This window comes from Protopterus annectens, chromosome 13.part0 (assembly GCF_019279795.1).
Source record: "Protopterus annectens isolate FY-2018-M chromosome 13.part0, PAN1.0, whole genome shotgun sequence".
NCBI lineage: Eukaryota > Metazoa > Chordata > Ceratodontiformes > Protopteridae > Protopterus > Protopterus annectens.
The window spans coordinates 519,223,311-519,242,731 of NC_056747.1; the positions used below are offsets into that span (position 1 = coordinate 519,223,311).

A 19,421-nucleotide genomic window follows, 5' to 3' on the forward strand; every position below is an offset into this window, starting at 1 on the left:
GAACACAGCATTGACTTACCAAGTGCACCTGCAAGCACAATTCCTGCCAGGAAAAACAAATGCTGTGGCAGACGAACTAAGCAGAAACCTCATGGATCCTCACGAGTGGAAACTAGACCCACAAATCTTCAACATGATAACAAGGAAATGGGGACGCCCAGACATAGATCTTTTTGCCTCCCCTCACAACTGCCAACTTCAGAGATTCTGCACAAGGACCTATCACAAACAAGCATGGAAAGTGGATGCTTTGTCTTTCAGCTGGAACAACCTCACAGTATATGCCTTTCCTCCACTGCCTCTCCTCTCCAAGGTACTCCTAAAGGTCAGAAAAGAGAAGCCACAAATGATAATTGCCCCGGATTCGCCCTGCCAACACTGGTACCCAATCCTAAGGGGCTTGTCTCAAGGCCCAGCGTGGACATTGCCTCACATTCCTCATTTACTGACCCAACAAAACAATCAGATCCTGCACAGCCAACTCAGAACCCTAAATCTAGCTGCATGGCGGATAGTGTGACCATTCAGAATACACCTCTCTCTAAAGCGTTTATGGATGTTATTTTGGAGACCAGGAGGCCCAGAGACCCAGCACCAGAAAATCTTATGCAGAAAAATGGAAGAGATTCTGTGCTTGGAACCAGGCACAAGGAATTGATACGCTTGTTCCAAATATTCCTCAGATTTTACAATATCATAGCCACTCCTAATTCTATTTAGACCCAGCCACCCAACCTCAGCTTTGGGGTTCAACCCAAGTGTAATGACTGCAACAGTGAAACATGATGATAGTACAGTTGTGCACCTACCATAAATATAGATGTTCGAGTGTATTCACTGTTGCAGTCCAGGTTACCCACCCACCATCCCCCTTTCTTTGCTGGGACTTATCTGTACTTTTCTATTCTATACAACCTATGTGGTGTATTTGCTTGAGATGAAGGTAATGTTTATTTTAGTGCATGCTTATTATAAGCAATGGGCAAGAAAAACTGAAGAAAATGACGTTGGCTGCATCTTATATACCCTTGGCACACTGACGTCCAGGAAGAGGCGACAGCAACTGACGCCGGACCAGGACTTTGGAATTCAGGCTGACTGCGGGTAGCCTGCCAGCAGGATAACTCAAATGTAATGACTGCAACAGTGAATACATTCGAACATCTATATTTATGGTAGGTATACAACTGTACTTTCTGCTCTAGAACCCGTCAAACAAGGTCATGGAGAGAGAATGCATTTTTGAAACGGACAGACCGGTTCTTGTATGCCTTCCCTCTGTTACTATTAATCCCTTGTGCACTTCTGAAGGTAAAGTCAAGACAGTCAGGCATGATACTGACAGCTCCTTTAAGGCCAAGGCAACCCTGATTCTCCCTTCTGTTAACCCTCAGTATAGGGAGATATAATATACTGTTTCCCTTGCGATAGATAGACCCACCCAACACCAAGGGATCTTTCATTCATCCACACTTGAGCACACTCAAATTAACAGCCGGGAGTATTTGGTTCTAATGTCAAGCAGTCTATCTTATTCTACTAAAGTGTTATCTATCTAGAGAGAGGCAAGAAAACCAACTGTCAGAAAGTCATACTTATCAAAGTGGAAAAAGTCTTTTTTCTTTGGTGCCAGGTCAAAGGTATGACACCACTTACTAATGGCCTTAATCAAGTGCTGGAATACTTTTCAGAATTATTTTTCAAGTATTAAGGTACATACATCTGCTATTTCTGCTTGCATACCATTCTGTCTGCTTATTTATATTCCCATTTGAAACATTTTTTTTGTTTAAATGGGTAATACACCTGAGACCACCTATGAGAAATCCTGTGCTCTATTGGAAGCCGAACTATGTAGTAGAAAAGCTTGTAATGCCACCCTTTGAGCCAGCTGTATCAGCCCCTCTAAAGATGCCCACATAGACCACCCTGTTGATTGCAATTACTTAAACCAGGTGGGTCTCTGAACGGCAAGCCCTAATGTGTAAAGAACCCTTCACTGTATTCCACAGGGATGGAGTTACCCTGAGAACTATCCCTTCCTTCATGCCCAAGGTTTTGTCATAGTTTTCTTTAAAACAAGCTATATACACCATTGTTCTTCCTTAATCTTCAGATAAAGTTGAACAAATTCTGCATTTGCTGGAGGTACTTACTCTCTTAACAGGACACCGTCCTCAAATAGAGCAGATCAATTTTTGGTGGCCTTTGCAGAAGGAAAAGAAGGTATGCCTGTTTCCATGCAGACTGTTTCAAAATGGATATCTTATGATATTAGTTTTTGTTGTACTTGTGGAAGTGAGCAACAAACATCTGTCAGGATACATTCATGAGAAGCACGGTGGCCACCAGTGCCTTCCTAAGGGGTTTTCTACTCAGGCCATCTTGGAAGCTGCCATCTGGTCTTCGGTCCACACCTTTACCAAGTACTATTGTTTAGGCACTGCATCCAAGGTTAGGGCAAGTTTGCTGCTGCTGTTTTTCAGAACCTTCTGTCCAGGGGCTCTTAGACAGCCAACCACCTAATATGTAACTTTGAGTGCCCTTCAAGGATTAGTATTGTATCACTGACTATGAAGAACATAGTACAGTTGTGTTATACTTGCCATAATTATAGGTGTATGAATAAATCAGTGTTGCAGTATCAACTCCCACCCTCCTTCCTCTCTATATGCCTGGCTGTCAATGGTTGGGGATGTGATGGGTACTCTAAACCTATCATCATCCACCTCCTGTACTCTCCTTCCCCTCCTAGTCCAAAGCCACTGTGTCGCAAGATTTAGGCAACTGGGAGAGTCGTGCTGTTCTCAGGCATTGGACTGACTTCCACAGCCTAGAAAAACCTTAAGATTGCACTGGTGGATGCCTTTCTTATACACTGACATCTTGAAAACTAAAGGATTACACAAAGACATTGGAAAGCATTTCAGTCATTGACTTCTGCATCGCAGGAAGATCCAAGGGGTTAGTACTGCAGCACTGGTCTACTCAAACATTTACAATAATAAGTGTAACACAACTGTATTTTTCTTGGCACGCAGTTCAGGAAACCATTAAGGAGCCCAGCCCAAATTCCCAATTGCCCCAGAGCACACTCTGGTTAAGTAACTTGCTCAAGGTGAGCAAATGAAGGTGGAAAGATTTAAACCGTGTACCCATGGCACAGTAAGCAGCTGATTAACAAGTCAGAACTTTAGTTCTTTGCACTAACTGACACATTTCTAGTTTCTTCTCCTCCTCCAGCAACTATTTATGAAACAACTCCTCGTACCTAACAACTACCAGTGCTGACATGTCTTTTGAAAAGCACAGTCGTGTTTTGGTATGTCCTATCCTAACCTTAGTCTTTGAGGTTAGGTTTCTGGTTACTGTAAACTGGCTGTGTAGTGAAGAGTGATAAAACCCTGACTGCAGTCCAGAAAACCTGGCTTCAGATAGTGAGGTAGATGCTGGAAGGAACTTATCCACTGAGGGTGGGAGTGAGTTGCTGGCACCAGCTGGCATACACTGGTGTGAAGGGAGGCAACACAGTCCACTCCAACAGTGATGGACAGTGGAAGATGGATGTTGTATTGTTGTGGTAGAAACAGTCAAGGTAGAAACAGTCAAGGGCCAGGGATGAGTGCTCACCAGGCAACATATTTGCATGCTTTATTTTATGCAAATGCATATGTCATACAAGTAGTATTTATGAGGTTTTATGCTGCCACAGGGAAACCTGGAGGCTAGAGCAAGCTTATGACCCTTGCCATTGGCTGGAGTAACCAAGAAGAAGTAGAAGATGATGGCCGGCACATAGAGGTAGAAAAAGTCTCCGGGGAAAAAAAGCATCTGTCCACCGTGCTACAATACAGATAGCCATGGCAAGGAATGGAATATCTGACCAGATGTTGCTAAAAGTGAATGTTTGTTACTATACCCTCATGTTCCTTTAATTAGAAATACTTTGCCTTATAGATGAATTCTAAATGATCAAGTTTCATTTCATGCAAAATTAGTTGTGCAAGCCTTTTGCTTTTACTTGAAGTATTAAAGGGCAAAACCGTGGCTTATCGGTAGGTGATCCGCACCTCTCTGGGGAGATGGTCTTGCATTTGATTTTTCTTAGGAATCTGACTGCAGTCTAGAATATGAATTTTGTTCTGGAGTCCTTTAACTCTTTGACCATAACCCATTAATTCTTTCCCAGTCCTGTTATATTAAGATGCAAAACATTTGCAAAAGAAATATGTAGTGTCCTCAGTAACACAATCGTAAAATGTCATAAACATCACACAAGCTAAGCAAACATCTTTTTTTGCAGAGAAGCTTTTCAGCCAATATATTCCCCAACATGGGGGGGGGGGGGTCTGTCCCCACACTACTGATCTCTAAATGTGTTTGTTTCCCTCTAAGGTCTTCCAGACTCAAAAAACATATGAAAGTAGTAAAAAAAAAAAAAAACTACCCATTTCCCTTTTTTCTGTCCGAGTTGCCCAACTTTAGTTGACTGTATTAAACTCCATTGTAGGTAATCTCATAGTTAACATTGTGAAGTATTGACAATACACAAATCATGATTTAAGAAAAATGACAGTTGTGTCACTGAAACGGTGCATAATAGTGTACTGTTTCCTTATAATTTACTTGGAAAAATGAGATTAACCTAACAGTTTTCTTCATTTCCAACAGAGTGACCCTGCTAAATACACTTTTTATCCAGAAACTTATTAGGCATTGCATTACTTGCATTGCTGTTTTTGAGACAGAAATGGTCACCTTCACCTAGGTCGTATTTGTCAAACTGTCTATGTGATTAACTTGTCAAGCATCATTTGTTGATAGGACTAGGAAGACATCTTTTCCTGGTCTTTTGAAACATTACTCCATTGGTGTGGTGGTAGGGTATTTTGGAATGGTCTGTGTTCAAGACATTTTTACAATAGTCATATGGTCTGCTTTAGACTTTTTGTCAAGTTATAGGCCAGACATTTTTCCCATAGCCAAAATGAGGTTTGATAGGTTGGTCAAGCACAAGCTAATTTCGTAACCTCTCTGTTGTTTGACTTGTTCTAGCTAAATAAGAACATGTGAACTGAAGTTGCTGTGAAATAGTTATGTGCTACTTAGATATCTTCTCTAAGTACAGACCTTTAAGATTGTCTGAATTAGCAGATTGCAGTTTTCTTATTTCTGTCATGAAAAGTTTGAGGAATGGTGTTTATAATCTTCACTCATTCCTCCGGTTGTCCTTGTTCATAGGTACATAGGTGTTTACTAGGTTTATGACCAAAAGGGCCTTTTTAAGCCTAGCCATGGATTCCAAATCTCTGACAAGTTCTGATACCCTTGATAAGTTTAAGCAGGGGTTTGGGAGATGAACCATTTACTGGTTACCTGTGTCCATTACAGACATAGGTGCCAAATCAGGGATACATTTTCGGTTTCTTATTCAATTGTCCAAGTTGCACTTTAAGTGAGTTAGGGAGGAACTCTGCTTCAGATGGATGGGGGGGGGGGGGGGGGCTGTTCCATAGATGTGGTAGTCTCTGGGATACATACCTATCTCTCTTGCAGGACCCGTTTATATCACAGGCAAGGTTTAAGTGTTTAGAATGGGTAATTATGGTGCTGTTTTTTTATGGATATGAAGGAGGTCCATCAGAGTGGACTCCTGTGCCCTGTAAGCCAGGCATAGACCTCCCCTCAAAAGCCTGTAGGAGACAGAATACAGGGATAAGGCCTTGTTGCGGTCTGCATAGGACATTTTACTTATGCCCTGTATTCTTCTAGTGAGGAACCTATGTAGACGTTCCAATTGTTGGATATGCCTGGTTACGTACATACCAAAGGGGGCATTGTACTCAATGATAGGTCTGATGAATGTCAAATACAGTGGAACAATGACTTCCTTGGACTTAGATGGCATACCTTTGTGTATAAGTTGTGCAATATAGAATGATTTCCTCACCACTGTAGACAGATGGTGGTCAAAGGCCCAGTTACTATCTATGTGTGTCCCTAAGTCCCTGACTACTGGGTCAAATCTAAGGGGTGTGTTGTCAGTATGATAGTTACCAGAGATAGATGACTTCCCAAGGGATACCATTATCTACTTCTCGAATTTAGTTTTAGTCCATGGCTCTGACCCCAGTTGTTTGTCTGTCAGCCCCTCCTGGAGAACATTTATGTCAGTGTGAGATTCAGTAACATCTCCTAATTTGCAGTCATCTGCAAACTTAGTCAGTGTGTTCTGTTGAAAAAGAACTGAAGAAAATGTTGTGGAGTCCCAGTTATGAATTTATTGGCAACAACAGGAGCTTATTGGGACCATAGAGTTCTAAGAATTGTTTGGAGTAATATCTGCCAGATGAGACCTTTCAGTGTAATGCTTTATTAAAGTAGGGGCCTGTTGAAAGAAATGCCTTCAAAATGCTGAAGTCACAGTAGATTACTATATAATATTGGTTTAACGTTGTGGTGGGTTACATGATGTCACATTATGAATTCACACATTGCAGGTAAAATGAATGCATAGCAGCAGCTGCTGAACCATCACTGTGTTGTTTTTTTTTTAATCATTCTTGGTGGAAGAGTTCCAGAGAAGTTCAGCTATAGGTATGTAGTTGCAGGAAGAACAGTACTTCATATTTAAAATGTATTTGCTTATTCATTGTTTACTGTATGTAAAAACATAGCTATAAGATGTCAAACATTGCCACAACTGTGAATTCATCATCTCATCCAGTTAGAGCAAGCTTCACTGTTTTATAAACAGCACAATAGTCACATAGTTTATTTTTTGGTTTATTTGCTTTAGGTGAAGCTCTTGGTCTTTCTGAACCTGTAAAAGTGCCATTTGCTCTGTTCGAGTCTTACCCTGATGATTTCTATGTGGAAGGACTGCCAGAGGGAGTACCATTCCGCAGACCGTCTACTTTTGGCATTCCTAGACTGGAGAAAATTCTAAGAAATAAAGCCAAGATCAAGTTCATTATCAAAAAGTGAGTGAATTAACTAAAGAATTCCAAATCAGAGGGCAGTGAAAATAAATTTCCAGAGTTGTGTTCCTAAACTTAGCTCTAAAACCTGAATACTTTGCTTGGAGAGCTTTGCATACTATCATAGTCTGAGTACATTTGTGGGAATTTTATTAGGGTACTGTCCTGTCACTTTCTAACTTAAGTGGCTTTGCCGAGTCTTAAATTTGTACATATCTTATGTTATTTCAACCAGAACACATTTCCAGGGGTATAATTCAAAAATGTCTGTGTCTTTGCATTTTCTTGAGTTTGTTTGCTTGATGTTCATAAACGAAACAGGCCTACTTAATATTATGTGTCAAATTCCTAAACCTGCCTTTTAGCATCTTATCCTGAAGATGTCTTCAGGGTTTAGCATGTAAATCCATCTAGTAGTATTTTGGCTTCAAAATATGATGTCTTCAGAAACCTCTGTAAACTGTTTAGTGGACTTTAGTTTGAAAATGTTTGAGCGGTTTAAGCAAACAGGTGTGTAGAATACACAACACAGTTCTTCTTTTATCTTGCAAAATGTTTATTTTTAAAAGGGCTCTGTTGTTTTTATGCACTGTCCTGTGATCCAAGGGACAGGCAAAAAGGGTAGGTTACCCCTGTCTCGTTCTTGCTTATATTTTCTTGCTAGTTGGGGAGACAACTAAACATAGCAATAGAACTGTGGTTTGTTCCATTACTACTTTTTTAAGAATGGAAGGGAGAGAGTGGCGATGCTTAAGCAAACAAGTGTGTTGAGCAGCTAACAAAAATGGTGTGTAATTCGTCGTGCTTAGCTCTACTTTTATTTTAGCTTGCATAATGTTGACTTCTCAAAGGGCTGTGATGCTGTGTGGCGTTTCTGTGGTTGGGGGTTGGTGTAATGGTTAAGGTATTTGTCTTACCGACACAAGGTACAGGGTTTGGTTCTTAACTTTTGGAAGCATGGCTAGGCTTAAAAAGGCTGAATGGGGTCACTAGCATAGTAATCACCTGTGAACCTATCCTGTGGTCATAAGGATGGGAGAGAGGTGTAAGTACCCCTGTCTCATTCTTGAATGTATTTTCTTGTTGGCTTGGAAAGCAACTAAGCCTAGCGGTTTCTCTCCCTGGTGGTGCTGCGGTAGCGTTGTCACCTCACAGACATTGCCCGTTCAATTCTCAGAGCGTCTTCTGTGTGGCGACGTGTGAATGGGCATTCCTTCATTGAAGGTTGTGCGTTAGGCCCGGCAAGCCAGCACATAAAAATCTACTGCCAATCATTAGCGGACCGGAGTTCCACTGTGGCGACCCCTAACCGGGAAAAGCCAAAAGACACAAACAAACTACTTTTTTTGGAAAGACAGGGAGTTAGTGTTCTTGAACTTGAGGGGCCACTCATCAACGCAAAGAGAGACTTTCTTGTATGACAGGTAAGACAAGTTATTTTAAATAATTTGATCAGTTTTATTTGACTGATCATATTGAGAAAGGATATTTAAAGAAGTCTAAGGAATGCAAGATATTATCAGAATTATAAGTATTTATTAAAACATTATGAGGTAAGGAAACTTAGAGAAATAGTAATACAAACTACAAGTGGTGGTCTGAAAAGGTTAGGTTTCCCATGTGGTGTAAGCCATGCTTCTCCTATGATAATTTATCAACCATGTGTAGCTTGTGACTGAATTCTGCATTTTTATAATGTCTTGAGTCTATTCATTCTGTTAAAAAACAAAGATTGAACTATATGTATCTGGAGCCTTTCTCCCCAGGCCTCTGCTGAAAATGGGTACATTATGAACCAGTCGGACTTTCCTGGTATACAAATGCCATATAAATAAAATAAATTCAGTTACTCACCAAGGAGAAATTGCTGTTGAACCACATCACAATAAAAAAGAGTGAGAAGCAATCAAAACTGAGGAACGGTTGGGAGGTATGGTGAGCAGAAGTAGTAGAGGGGCACAAGGATGTACTGTAAATGTGGGCCAGGGTATGGCTGTAGGAAATGAATGAGACAGATTGGAAGACAGAAGGATTATTCATTTTTATTTACCATCTGTTGACTGGGGTGGAACAGTGATCCAGGTTGACTGTTACAGGCTCAGTGTGGGGAAAAATGAGTACAAAGTAGTAGTAAACAAAGCAGTACCTTATAGTACAGCTGAAGGGTACAGAAACACTATGACACTGTTGTAGAAATGTATGTACATAATGGGAGTCAGTCTAATACAGCATGCATCAGGTATGGATCAAGTGAATCTAAATGCAGGACTAATTAGGGAGCAGGAAGTAAGTGAAGTTTCACTAGGTGATGGAACTACTTTAGATGAGGAAAGTTGCAGTGCAAGGGCATGTATTAATAATCTGTCAAGAGAATCTATGCCTAGACTATAGCAACCCCACCCAGACGTACAACCAATGACTTTAGGTTATATTGCTTTAAAACCTTTTATTGTGTATTTTGTACATATGTTTGTTTGTGTCTTTCAGCTTTTCCCGGTTAGGGGTCGCCACAGAGGAACTCCGGTCCGCTAATGATTGGTAGTGGATTTTTACCTACCGGGTTACCAGCCCTGACGCACAACCTTGGCACGCCCCATTCACGTATGCCTCCACACAGAAGACGCTCTAGCTGAGAATCGAACGGGACAACATCTTGCTATGAGGCGACAACGCTACCGCAGCACCACCACCGCAGATTGTATTTTGTACATATGTAATGTATATAATCTGACATCATTAAGGCAAGCATTAAGTGTACAATGGTGTGTCAGTTTTTGCTGTTTCCTTATGCCTGTGCCACTGTTATTACCCCAGCTAAATTAAGGGGTGTTTGATAAATATGCTTTCTCTTCAATGTTAGTTCACTTATACTAATCAAGTTGTACAAATGTATGCTTTCAAAATGTATGATTTAAATAAGTGTGTAACTGTAAACCGCAGCTCAAAGTCTTTGTCAGTTGGAAATATCTGTATTTTGGCCCCTTTCACTTTGAACTCTCTGTATTCTCGTCTTATGGGCCTGGAGCATGACTGAAAAGGGTTTTTGGACCAGCCCACTCACCCTGTTAATTAATAAAAAACAGATGAATGCAAAATAAATAAAGAAGACCCTGTGATAAAGGGAATGAAAAAATTACTTGTCCTGTATTGACAAGCAGATAGCAGTGGTGTCACCACTGAATGGATGCAGAATGCCTGAAATCAGGAAGGAATTAAAACGTTGGTTAGTAACAAAATCTAGACATTCTGGAGTTGTAGTTTGTGGAGGTAATAAAGATAAAGGGAGAATTCTGGTTGTGTTATTCTTAAATGAAGTAGACCTATTTTAGAGCACTGATTGGAGCACAAGGTTAAAGTAATGTTTTCCAGTGTAAGATGCAGTGAAACAGATAAGGAAGCTGCAAGTACATTACATAGTAGAATAAGGAGAAGCATGTTGGATGGGATGCCATAAATTCTTACTGGAGATGGCATCCACAAATCTCCTCAACATGGGCAGTCATCAGTAAATGCAGTCTTGGGTGTTGACTAGCATTTCTATGGTATTAGTGTGATAAAACTGCTAGGCTTAAAATGACCTCCAGGTTGATAGCCTAGTAATCTCCTGTGATCCTATTTCCATATGTGTGTGTTTGTGAATATATGAAAGGTAAGAGAGAGTACTTTGTTAGATGGTTATAATGCAAGCCAACTCTGCAAGTAAAAGTTTGTTACAAACTTGGGGAAAAATGTAAAAAGCTTTTTCAAGAAGTAGAGTGTATAATGTTATAAATTATATTAAAATGGGTAATGCAACAAAAGTGATACTAATTGGTTGCAGTGTAGTAAGTTTAAAAATAAATTTGTGGAGTTACATTATTTCAGGAAGGAAATGTAGCTGTGGGTTTAATAACTGAGACCTGTTTTTTTGAGACAGTGTTATGTATCATAGCCGTTGGTAGTAGGGTTTCATTGTACATTAGGGAAAACATTAGATCACAGATTAGTTATAAACGTTAGGTAGCTGAGATGGTTTCAGTTGTGGTGTGTGGACAAATGTAAATGCCATTTGTAGGTTTCTAAGAGCCGCCATCACAGAAGCACAAGGAAGTCAAATACTTTAGTTAAATATGTTCGTAGATTACTACTAGGCTAACTGCCCTTGTGGGCCATTTTAAGCCTAGTCAGTTACCCCATGTGAGAATCAAACCTTACATCTTGTGACTGTAAGGTAAACACCTTAACCATTATGCCAACCTCCCAAGAACTAGAGAAATGTACAGATTGTCCAAATGTTGTACTCAAGGTGATTTTAAACTCACCAAATTTTAATAGGATTAAAAAGACTGGAAGGAATTGACTTTGTCATATTATTCTAAATGTTCTGCTTCAAATGTCAACAACTCAGAATGTTGAAACTCCAGCATGGTTGGATAGTACTTCAGATATTACTTTAACCTCCTGCGTAATAAAGGTGTCTGACTTAAGAGAATGGTGCTCCTTCGGCTACTCCAGGTCATGTAATAAGTTGCAATGTTGATTTGGAGGTAGAGGATAATAATTCTTTTACTGCTGAAGAGAGAAATACCTGTACAGCTGATATATTCAGCTGGGAACACTAGATTGGTGTGTAATTGTAAAAAGGAATTTGAAAGACTGATAATTGAGGGCATGTGGTCTGAAATTTATGATACTATTGAGAGATTCAATGATGTGTTTGACCAAAACAAAGCAACAAACAAGGGGTACAACGATCAAAGCATCAGAACATTTAATAAAATGTAGGTTAAAACAGCAAAACTTTCGAGTAAAAGAACTCTTTATCAAGCATTTTAACCTGCATTTTAATAAAAGTTCTGATGCTGTGATGGTTGTGCCCTGTGTTTGTTGCTTTGTTTTGTTTTTAGTTTCCTTAACACATTTGGTTCATTTGGACACTACAGAGAGTATTTTACTGTACTGTGTTCTGCCAAATACATAATTAGTAAAAACTACAAGAAAACCCTAGCCAAGCTAGAGTTTTCACTGTGTGATACCTTAAACCTGCTGGATTAGAGGCCCCTGGGGTATGTGCAAACGACCCACTTTCTTTTTTAAATCTTTATGGAGAGATTCAGGCCAATAAAGCCAGACACCACTAGCTGTGGACATGCACGTTTCGGACTTCTTATGACCTGGTCAGCACAACATAAGCAGACTGTTTGGCTATACTCTAAAAATACAGGGTCTTTAACCCTAGCTGATTTCCATAACCATTAAGGTGCCTGCAAAATATCACAACTAACAAGCAAAACCAAAAAGTAAAAAGGTCACGCAGACAAACCAAAAAAAAAACAAAAAACTACAAGATGAACCTAGCCAAGCTAGAGTTTTTCACTGTGTGATACCTTAAACCTCCTGGAATAGAGGCCCACAGGATATTTGCAAATGATCCCTTAAGGACATCCAAGTGTTTCAGCTATATGGCTTCTGAATGCCTATGACTATTTCCTTTTTCCTTTAAGTCATTATGGACAGATTCAGGCCAACAAAACCAAACACCATTAGCTGTGTACATGCACATCGGAAGCCGTATAGCTGCAACACTTGGATGTCTTTAATGAGTCACTTGCATATATCCCATTGGCCTCTGTTCCAGGAGGTTTAACACATCACACAATGAAAACTCCAGCTTGGCTAGGTTTTTCTTGTAGTTTTTACTGGCTGGTTTGTCTGTGTGACTTTCTGGTTTTGTGGGTTACCAAAAACTTAAAGAAATTAGTACCTGAAAAGGAATTTACCTTAGATGAATGCAGAAATTAAAATGTTTGAACATTAAAGACAGGAGAAGGAAAATGATGAGGAAAAAAAAGCCGTCAAATTATAGTAAATTTAAGTGCAAGGAAAGTGTTTGAAAGGTGAGAGCATCCATCAGGAGAGAAAAAATAAGATACAATTCCATTATGATAAAATATATTCCCAAAAAAACAGGAAAACCTTTTATAATTGTGTGAAGAAATATACAACAGGAGATTTGGGAAAATTATGTTAAAAACTCAAGATGTTATAATTTCATCTCCAAACAAGACAGCAGAATGTTTTGCAGACTGTTTTCATATGTGAGTCAAGGTTGTATTCATCAGCATCTGAATTGCAATTATACAATTATAGATTCTTTTTGCTCAGTAATCATAAATGATTTGATTTTGGATGTTTTGTCAAAATAAGGAAGGTTATGTGCATCATCTGGGCTTGATGACTAATGTTTTTCCTGTATAAATATTTGAAATAGTATTTTAACCTTCCTATTCCAGCAGTCTGAAGTCTGGTCATATGCCCCAACAATTTAAAAAGGCAAATGCCTATATATAAGGGTGGAGCTTTACATACTATGGAAAATTTCAGACCTCTAAACCTTATGTGTGTATAAGCAAAGTGTTATGAGAAGATGTTGAAAATTTTAAAAATGTCACTTTGGAAATATGTAGACCTTTACCATAGTGGATTTATACAAGTGTGTTCTACTACAACAAACCTCATTTATTTCTGCTTAGATGTGTGAAATGGGCAGTAGAAAAACGTATTTCTGTTGATATGGTATTCCTTGACCTTGCCAAGACGTTTGATTTGGCATCACTTTATGCTAGAGAATTGGAGATTCAGTTAATTTAGTGTTTGGTGGATTAATGACTAGGGAAAGCATGAGTTTTCTTTACAAGGAATACAGTCAATGAATGTGACCTCAAGGCTTGGTCCAGGGTTTATTCCTTTTTCATGTCTTTATGTCCTCTTCTTACCAAAGTTGGAGGTTGTTGGTCCGCAACATTTGCAGGTGATGCTAAAGTGACTGACTTGGTTACTTCTCTGAATGATTAACAGATGCTACAAGACTGTCTTGACAAGCTGTGTCTCTAGGCTCAGTCATACCAAGTAATATTTAACACAACCAAGTGCAAAGGTATGGGTAATGAAAACCCAAAATACTTCTCTACTTTAAACAACTCTATTATTGAGGTATGTGGTGAGTATTTGAAGGTTTAGAAACCTTAATTGAAGGGGTTTAAGGTTTAGTGGGCAGGAGGGAAGAGTCTTGAAGAAATGTTACTTGACAGTAAGAACCCTATTAAGAACTTTTTATTTTAAGGAAGGAGGAGTACTAACTAGTCCCAGTTTATAAATGTATACAAGACCAGTTATGGAATGTGGGTCAGGATTTTGTGTATGTAATAGATGTGAAATACTTAAATTGGAAAAGGGACAAAGGTATTACACCTAAAATAATAAGCATTTAAAAATGCCAACAATATTAAGGGTTTAAAAATATCAACTATAAAGAAAGACTAAAGACATAATATTTGTTTTTAATTTATTATAGATCAAAAAGAAGAGATCTAATATGTTTTTAAAAGTATGAAGGATGATATGGAATGTGCACTTTGAATAAACTTTAAGAGATACTAGGAATAAATATGTCATGGGGGAACTTGAAAGATCAAAAAAATAGATGAGACTGCTTTCAGGTAAAGGCAGAGAAAAGATGAAATACATTGCCTGTAGAGATAAGACATGTAGAACGTTTATGGTTTTAAAAATAATTTAGACATATGGTATGGAAGCAGGGTCTTTGGGACTCTGTAATCTTGGAAGTTGGCCAGTGAAGATATTACATAAAGTCTAAAGCTGTAAATTAAACATTGTAAACTTTGATTTATGCCCGAATTTAATTTTCTGTATCTGAGCCTTAAATTTACAGATGTGTAATGACTGAATCTAGTTTGATTTATCTGTTGAGTAGGTTTGTAAAATGCGTCTCTTAAAGATGACTTAGTACCTTAGATCCTCTCATACAGAGTAGTTCCATTGTTCTCGACCCAGCCTTACTGTACTACTTTTAGCACATCCAATGAATAGCCACAAATTTAAAATCCTTATATTGTTATCCCATATTACCTCCATACACAAAAAACACAGCATCTCTCTCTTCTCTACGGTATGTACTAAATGTGTTACTAAAGGTATACTGCTCGTATTACTTTGTTATAAAATTTTCACCAGTTAACTAGTAATGAAAGATATTTTTAAATGTATTTTGCTTATCCTTTTTGACCACTTTTAATTTATGATCCAGGCCACAGGGCAAGGATAAAGGCAAGCTTTATGGAAAAAAAAAAGAAATCAGCAGCCATTTAGCCAGCAAGTTTTTGAGAAGTGGGCAGAAATTGGGGAGAATACACGCAGGCATAGGAAAATAATGCAAACTGATCCCTGGTAACTTCAGATCAGGACTGAACACTGGAATCTGGAGCCGTGAAGCAGAGGTTTATTCATAATTCCTTTTACAGTCTCTTTAACTTTTAATTCTGTTAATGTTTTATGTTTATTTTTTAATCCTGTGTTAGTGGTGAAAAAAATTATTCCTATTTATTTATTTTACATTTGTTGTTGGCTAGTCTAACTGGATATATGTCCATTTTCAGTAGATGCCCAGGGAGATAAACTCCAAGGCAGAAACAAAAAAAAAAAAAACAACAAATAACAGTCATATATACAATGCATATTACAGGTTAACACAGGATTTTCAGCGAGGGCAAAAATCTTAACAGTGCAAAATGTAGGTAAAATACATCATACAGGTACAGTACATAAAAAAGGAAGGCAGGTTATTGTATAGTAATATTAATAAAGAGTTCCCTCAATAATAAGTATCCACAGAGGTTGGAAATAATGTAATTTAGAGAAAGATCGGATTTATAGTTAATAAGGAAGGTATAACAGTTATTGAGAAGGTTGGGGTAGGCAGAGCCAAGTTTGAAGAGATAGATGACTAGTCAGGTTTAGTACAGGAGCATAACCAGTGTGATCTGAGGAAAAGTTTCAGTCTGTTTTTGAAGAGTGATAGAGGCAAGTGAGGAAAGGTCACTGGGGAGAAGATTCCAGGATTTTCCAACAGCATTAGAGAAGAGAGAATCCCCAACCCTGTTGTTAGGTTTAGAGGTATATACAAGAAGTTTGTGTGATGAACGTAAGGACTTCAGATTTTTATAGGGGGTGATGAGGGCAGATAGAATAGGAATGTTGGAAGGTTTATAAAGAGTCTTATGGGCAATGGTTAGTTGGTGGAATTTAATCAGGTTTTGTAGTTCTAGCCATCCTAGCTGCTTTATATTAATGCAATGGTGGGTTCTAAATGGGTTGCCTGTAGCAAATCTGGCAATGTTATTGTAGGACATTTCCAGTTTGCTGAGGTTATTCTTAGATTAGTAAAAATGGGTGAGGCATAGAGGAGTGTAGAGATTAGCTGAGTGTGAGCTATAGTTTTGGCTGTAGGTGAAAGGAAGGGTTTAATCCTATAGAGAGAGCCAAGTTTTTTGTTGACAGTTTTTATAGTATTGATATGGATGTCAAAGTTCAGATTGTTGTCAATGGTGATACCAATTTGTTTGGTGGTTGGGTCTGGTGATGTAATGGTACCATTGGTGGATGTAACAGAGAAATCAAAAGGAGAGGACTTGTGAGTAGGATTGAAGAGGAGGAGTTTAGTTTTTTGGGGTTCAAGAAAAGGCAACGCTGTGTGAACCATTGTTCAACTGTATTAAATACCTTCTGGGTAAGAGAATGAAGTTCAGAAGTGGATGGGGCTGAGCATATCAGTGTTGAGTCATCAGCATATTGTATGCATGTGACTTGAGGAATGGCTAGATGAAGGTCATTAATAAATATGGAGAAAAGGAGAGGTTTTAGTATGGACCCTTGAGGGACACCAAGGGTAAAAGGCAGGTGGGTGGATAGAGTGTTATGCCATAATACAGCCTGTTGTCTTTTATCTAGATAGGACTGGAACCATTTTATGGAAAGTGCATCTAATGACAGGGAATTGAGTATGTTTATGAGAATCCGGTGATTTACCATGTCAAATGCTTTTGACAGATCAATAAGTAGTGCAGAGGAAAGATTATTAAGGTTGTGGTTTTTGTTAATTCAATCAGTAAAGGAAAGGAGGGCAGTGGTAGTGCTATATGAAGGTCTGAAACCACGTTGACAGCTGGAAAGTAAGTTATTTTGGATTAAGTGGTCGAGTAATTGCCTGTGGATGCATTTCTCCATGATCTTAGCCAGAGGAGAAAGAAGGGCAATGGGGCGGTAGTTTGACAGTTCAGTGGAGTGTCCACCTTTATGGAGGGGGATAATATGGGAGACTTTCTATAAGGTAGGGATGTGACCTTCAGTAATAGTTCTATTGATCAGAATGGAAATGGGGTAGGCAGTAGCCTTGGCTGATAACTGTAGATATTCAGCAGGTAGTTGGTCTGCTGAGGGAGAGCATGGTTTCAGTTTTTGTATAAGGGTTAGAATATGTGTTGTTTGGGACAGGTTGAAAATGAAAAGGGAGGGGGTGGGTTTGAGTTATAGGAAGGTAAAGTGAAGGTATTAGGTGATAGCTGACTAGCTAGTGTTTGGATTGCATCAGTAAAAAAGGTATTGGCTGTATGCATGGGATATTCCTGGTCTGTATTTTGAGGGTTTGGTGTAGTGGATTGACCTGGATGGGAGTATGTTTTTATATCATAAAAACAACACAGTTAATTGTCGATAGCGAAACAAAGTATCCTTGAATAAGCAAGGTGCTGTCACACACATGATTTTGTACACTACAATGTAAATGATGTATAGCTGGCTGCATCTGTGAATATGATAGCATAGTTTAATCCTTGTGTTCTAATCATAGTGTCAGTCATATTGTTTATAAGGTACATTACAAAATATGTGTACTGGTAAATTTCAGAGCTGTACGTGAGTAATTCTGTAGAGTTAAGTCTGCTAATTGTTTTTTGTGTACTTCAGTTTTTTGTTTAGTATAATGGTTTGTGTTTTCCGTCTGTTACGAAGGAAACTGGTAGTCCAGTTCCCTGACTGGGGAGATATCCTCTGGAAGTTAGCATAGAGAATTAAGGCTGTTGGGTGTTAATGAGACACTGCCTATAGTTCTAGGTTTGATTCACTCAGCTTCCATATGCTTTCTTTGCAACTAAGCACAGTACTTAATCAGCCAGTGCTCTGGGTAAGTTGGATTGCATGCCTAGTAACTACTTGTGAACCTAAGCTTAAGTTAAGCTGCAGTTAGTCTGTATGAGCTTTCTAATTGCTGGCTATATTCCAGTGGGTCTTAAACTCACTTTTAAGTTCTTTATAATAAAGTTAACATTTAAGGGTAAGAAACCATGAATTAGGTCATCCAGGTGACCCCTTAATAGGAATTTTTCATCACTGCATAAGCTAGGAAGTATTCAAAGTTCTGCTGTTTGCTACATCCTGGATAGATGCACTGCTATTTACTACATCTTAAGTAGATGCATTGTTACTGTAGTGAATTAAGAGGTTCATGTATGCTTTTACTTTAAATGTGGTCTACATGATACTGGTCAAAGTCAATTTAGAGAAACTAAAAACAATTCTGCTGGTTACTTTTGGCGCTGGCAGGTCTTGTTTCCCCAATCTATATTGTCTGTTAGCTTTTTTTCTGTAGCTACAGCATTGCTGTGCTTTATGCACCATGCCACTCCATTTGTATGGTCTGCTGTATGCTGTGCAACAGTGCCAATGCTGTCTACTGATTGTGACCTGCTTTATCAGATTAAACCTGAACACCAGTACCTACAAGATCAGGAATATGATTATTTTATTTTTGTTTTTCATGTTGTGCTTATTTTTGCTGGTTTTAGATACTTATTATTGCATGACTACTTTGTGTTTCATTTGGGACTCTTAGAACTAATAATATGATGTTGTCCTATCTCGCCTTCATTCTTAACAGGTTGGGTTTGCTACCGATCCTCGGTTCTGACTCGACCTTATACAAAAGCTAACTCATGGCTAAAAAACCCTATCCCATCATGCACTAGGAGAGAGCCCCAGATTTCGTTTGCTGCTAAACAAGATCGGGTACTCTCCTACTGGCGCTAAGTAAACATTTTCTTCTTGATATTGTTTAACAATTCTTAGCTATTTCTAACTGTTTAATTCTTTAATATTTCCTGAGTTAACGTGTAGTTAGTGTTTTCCCCCTGAGTTTTTCACTGCTGTTGTCTGTCATTTCCTCGCAAGGCCTTTTTCCCCAATCCCGGCTTTCAAACCAGTATTTTAGTTAGAGGCTACTTCACTGAAGTTAGAGAATAGCCTTTAGAATCTCGTCTAAGTATTTTTTTTCTTGTTCTGTTTGCTAAATAGAGTTGTCTTAGCCCGTTTAGATTAGAGGACTTTTTCCACCTTGCCTTAGTGTTTTGGCTTTCTGATTGGTTGTTTAAAAAAAAAAGAAAAAGAAAAAAAGAAAGTAGTTACCTTTTATACATGTAGAGTATTGTTGTTTGTTGCTTTCCCTTGTGGTTGCTGACTTTTACTATGGCTTCAAAGGATTTTAAGGAAGTTAAACCCTCTGGGTTTAAGAAATGCATTAAATGCAATCGGAAAATGTCCATTACTGATGGG

At 38.7% G+C, this 19,421-nt stretch overlaps 1 protein-coding gene across 6 annotated transcripts in view; it reads left to right on the forward strand.

The window, feature by feature from the left end:
* Nucleotides 1–19,421, forward strand: part of GTF2I (general transcription factor IIi) — a 1,956,122-nt gene that overhangs the window by 1,582,491 nt on the left and 354,210 nt on the right. For all 6 annotated transcript variants that reach the window (XM_044054149.1, XM_044054150.1, XM_044054148.1 and 3 more), the window contains one exon: nucleotides 6,800–6,983. In XM_044054149.1, coding sequence (XP_043910084.1) covers nucleotides 6,800–6,983 — 184 coding nt within the window. The remainder of the gene's footprint in view (nucleotides 1–6,799; nucleotides 6,984–19,421) is intronic.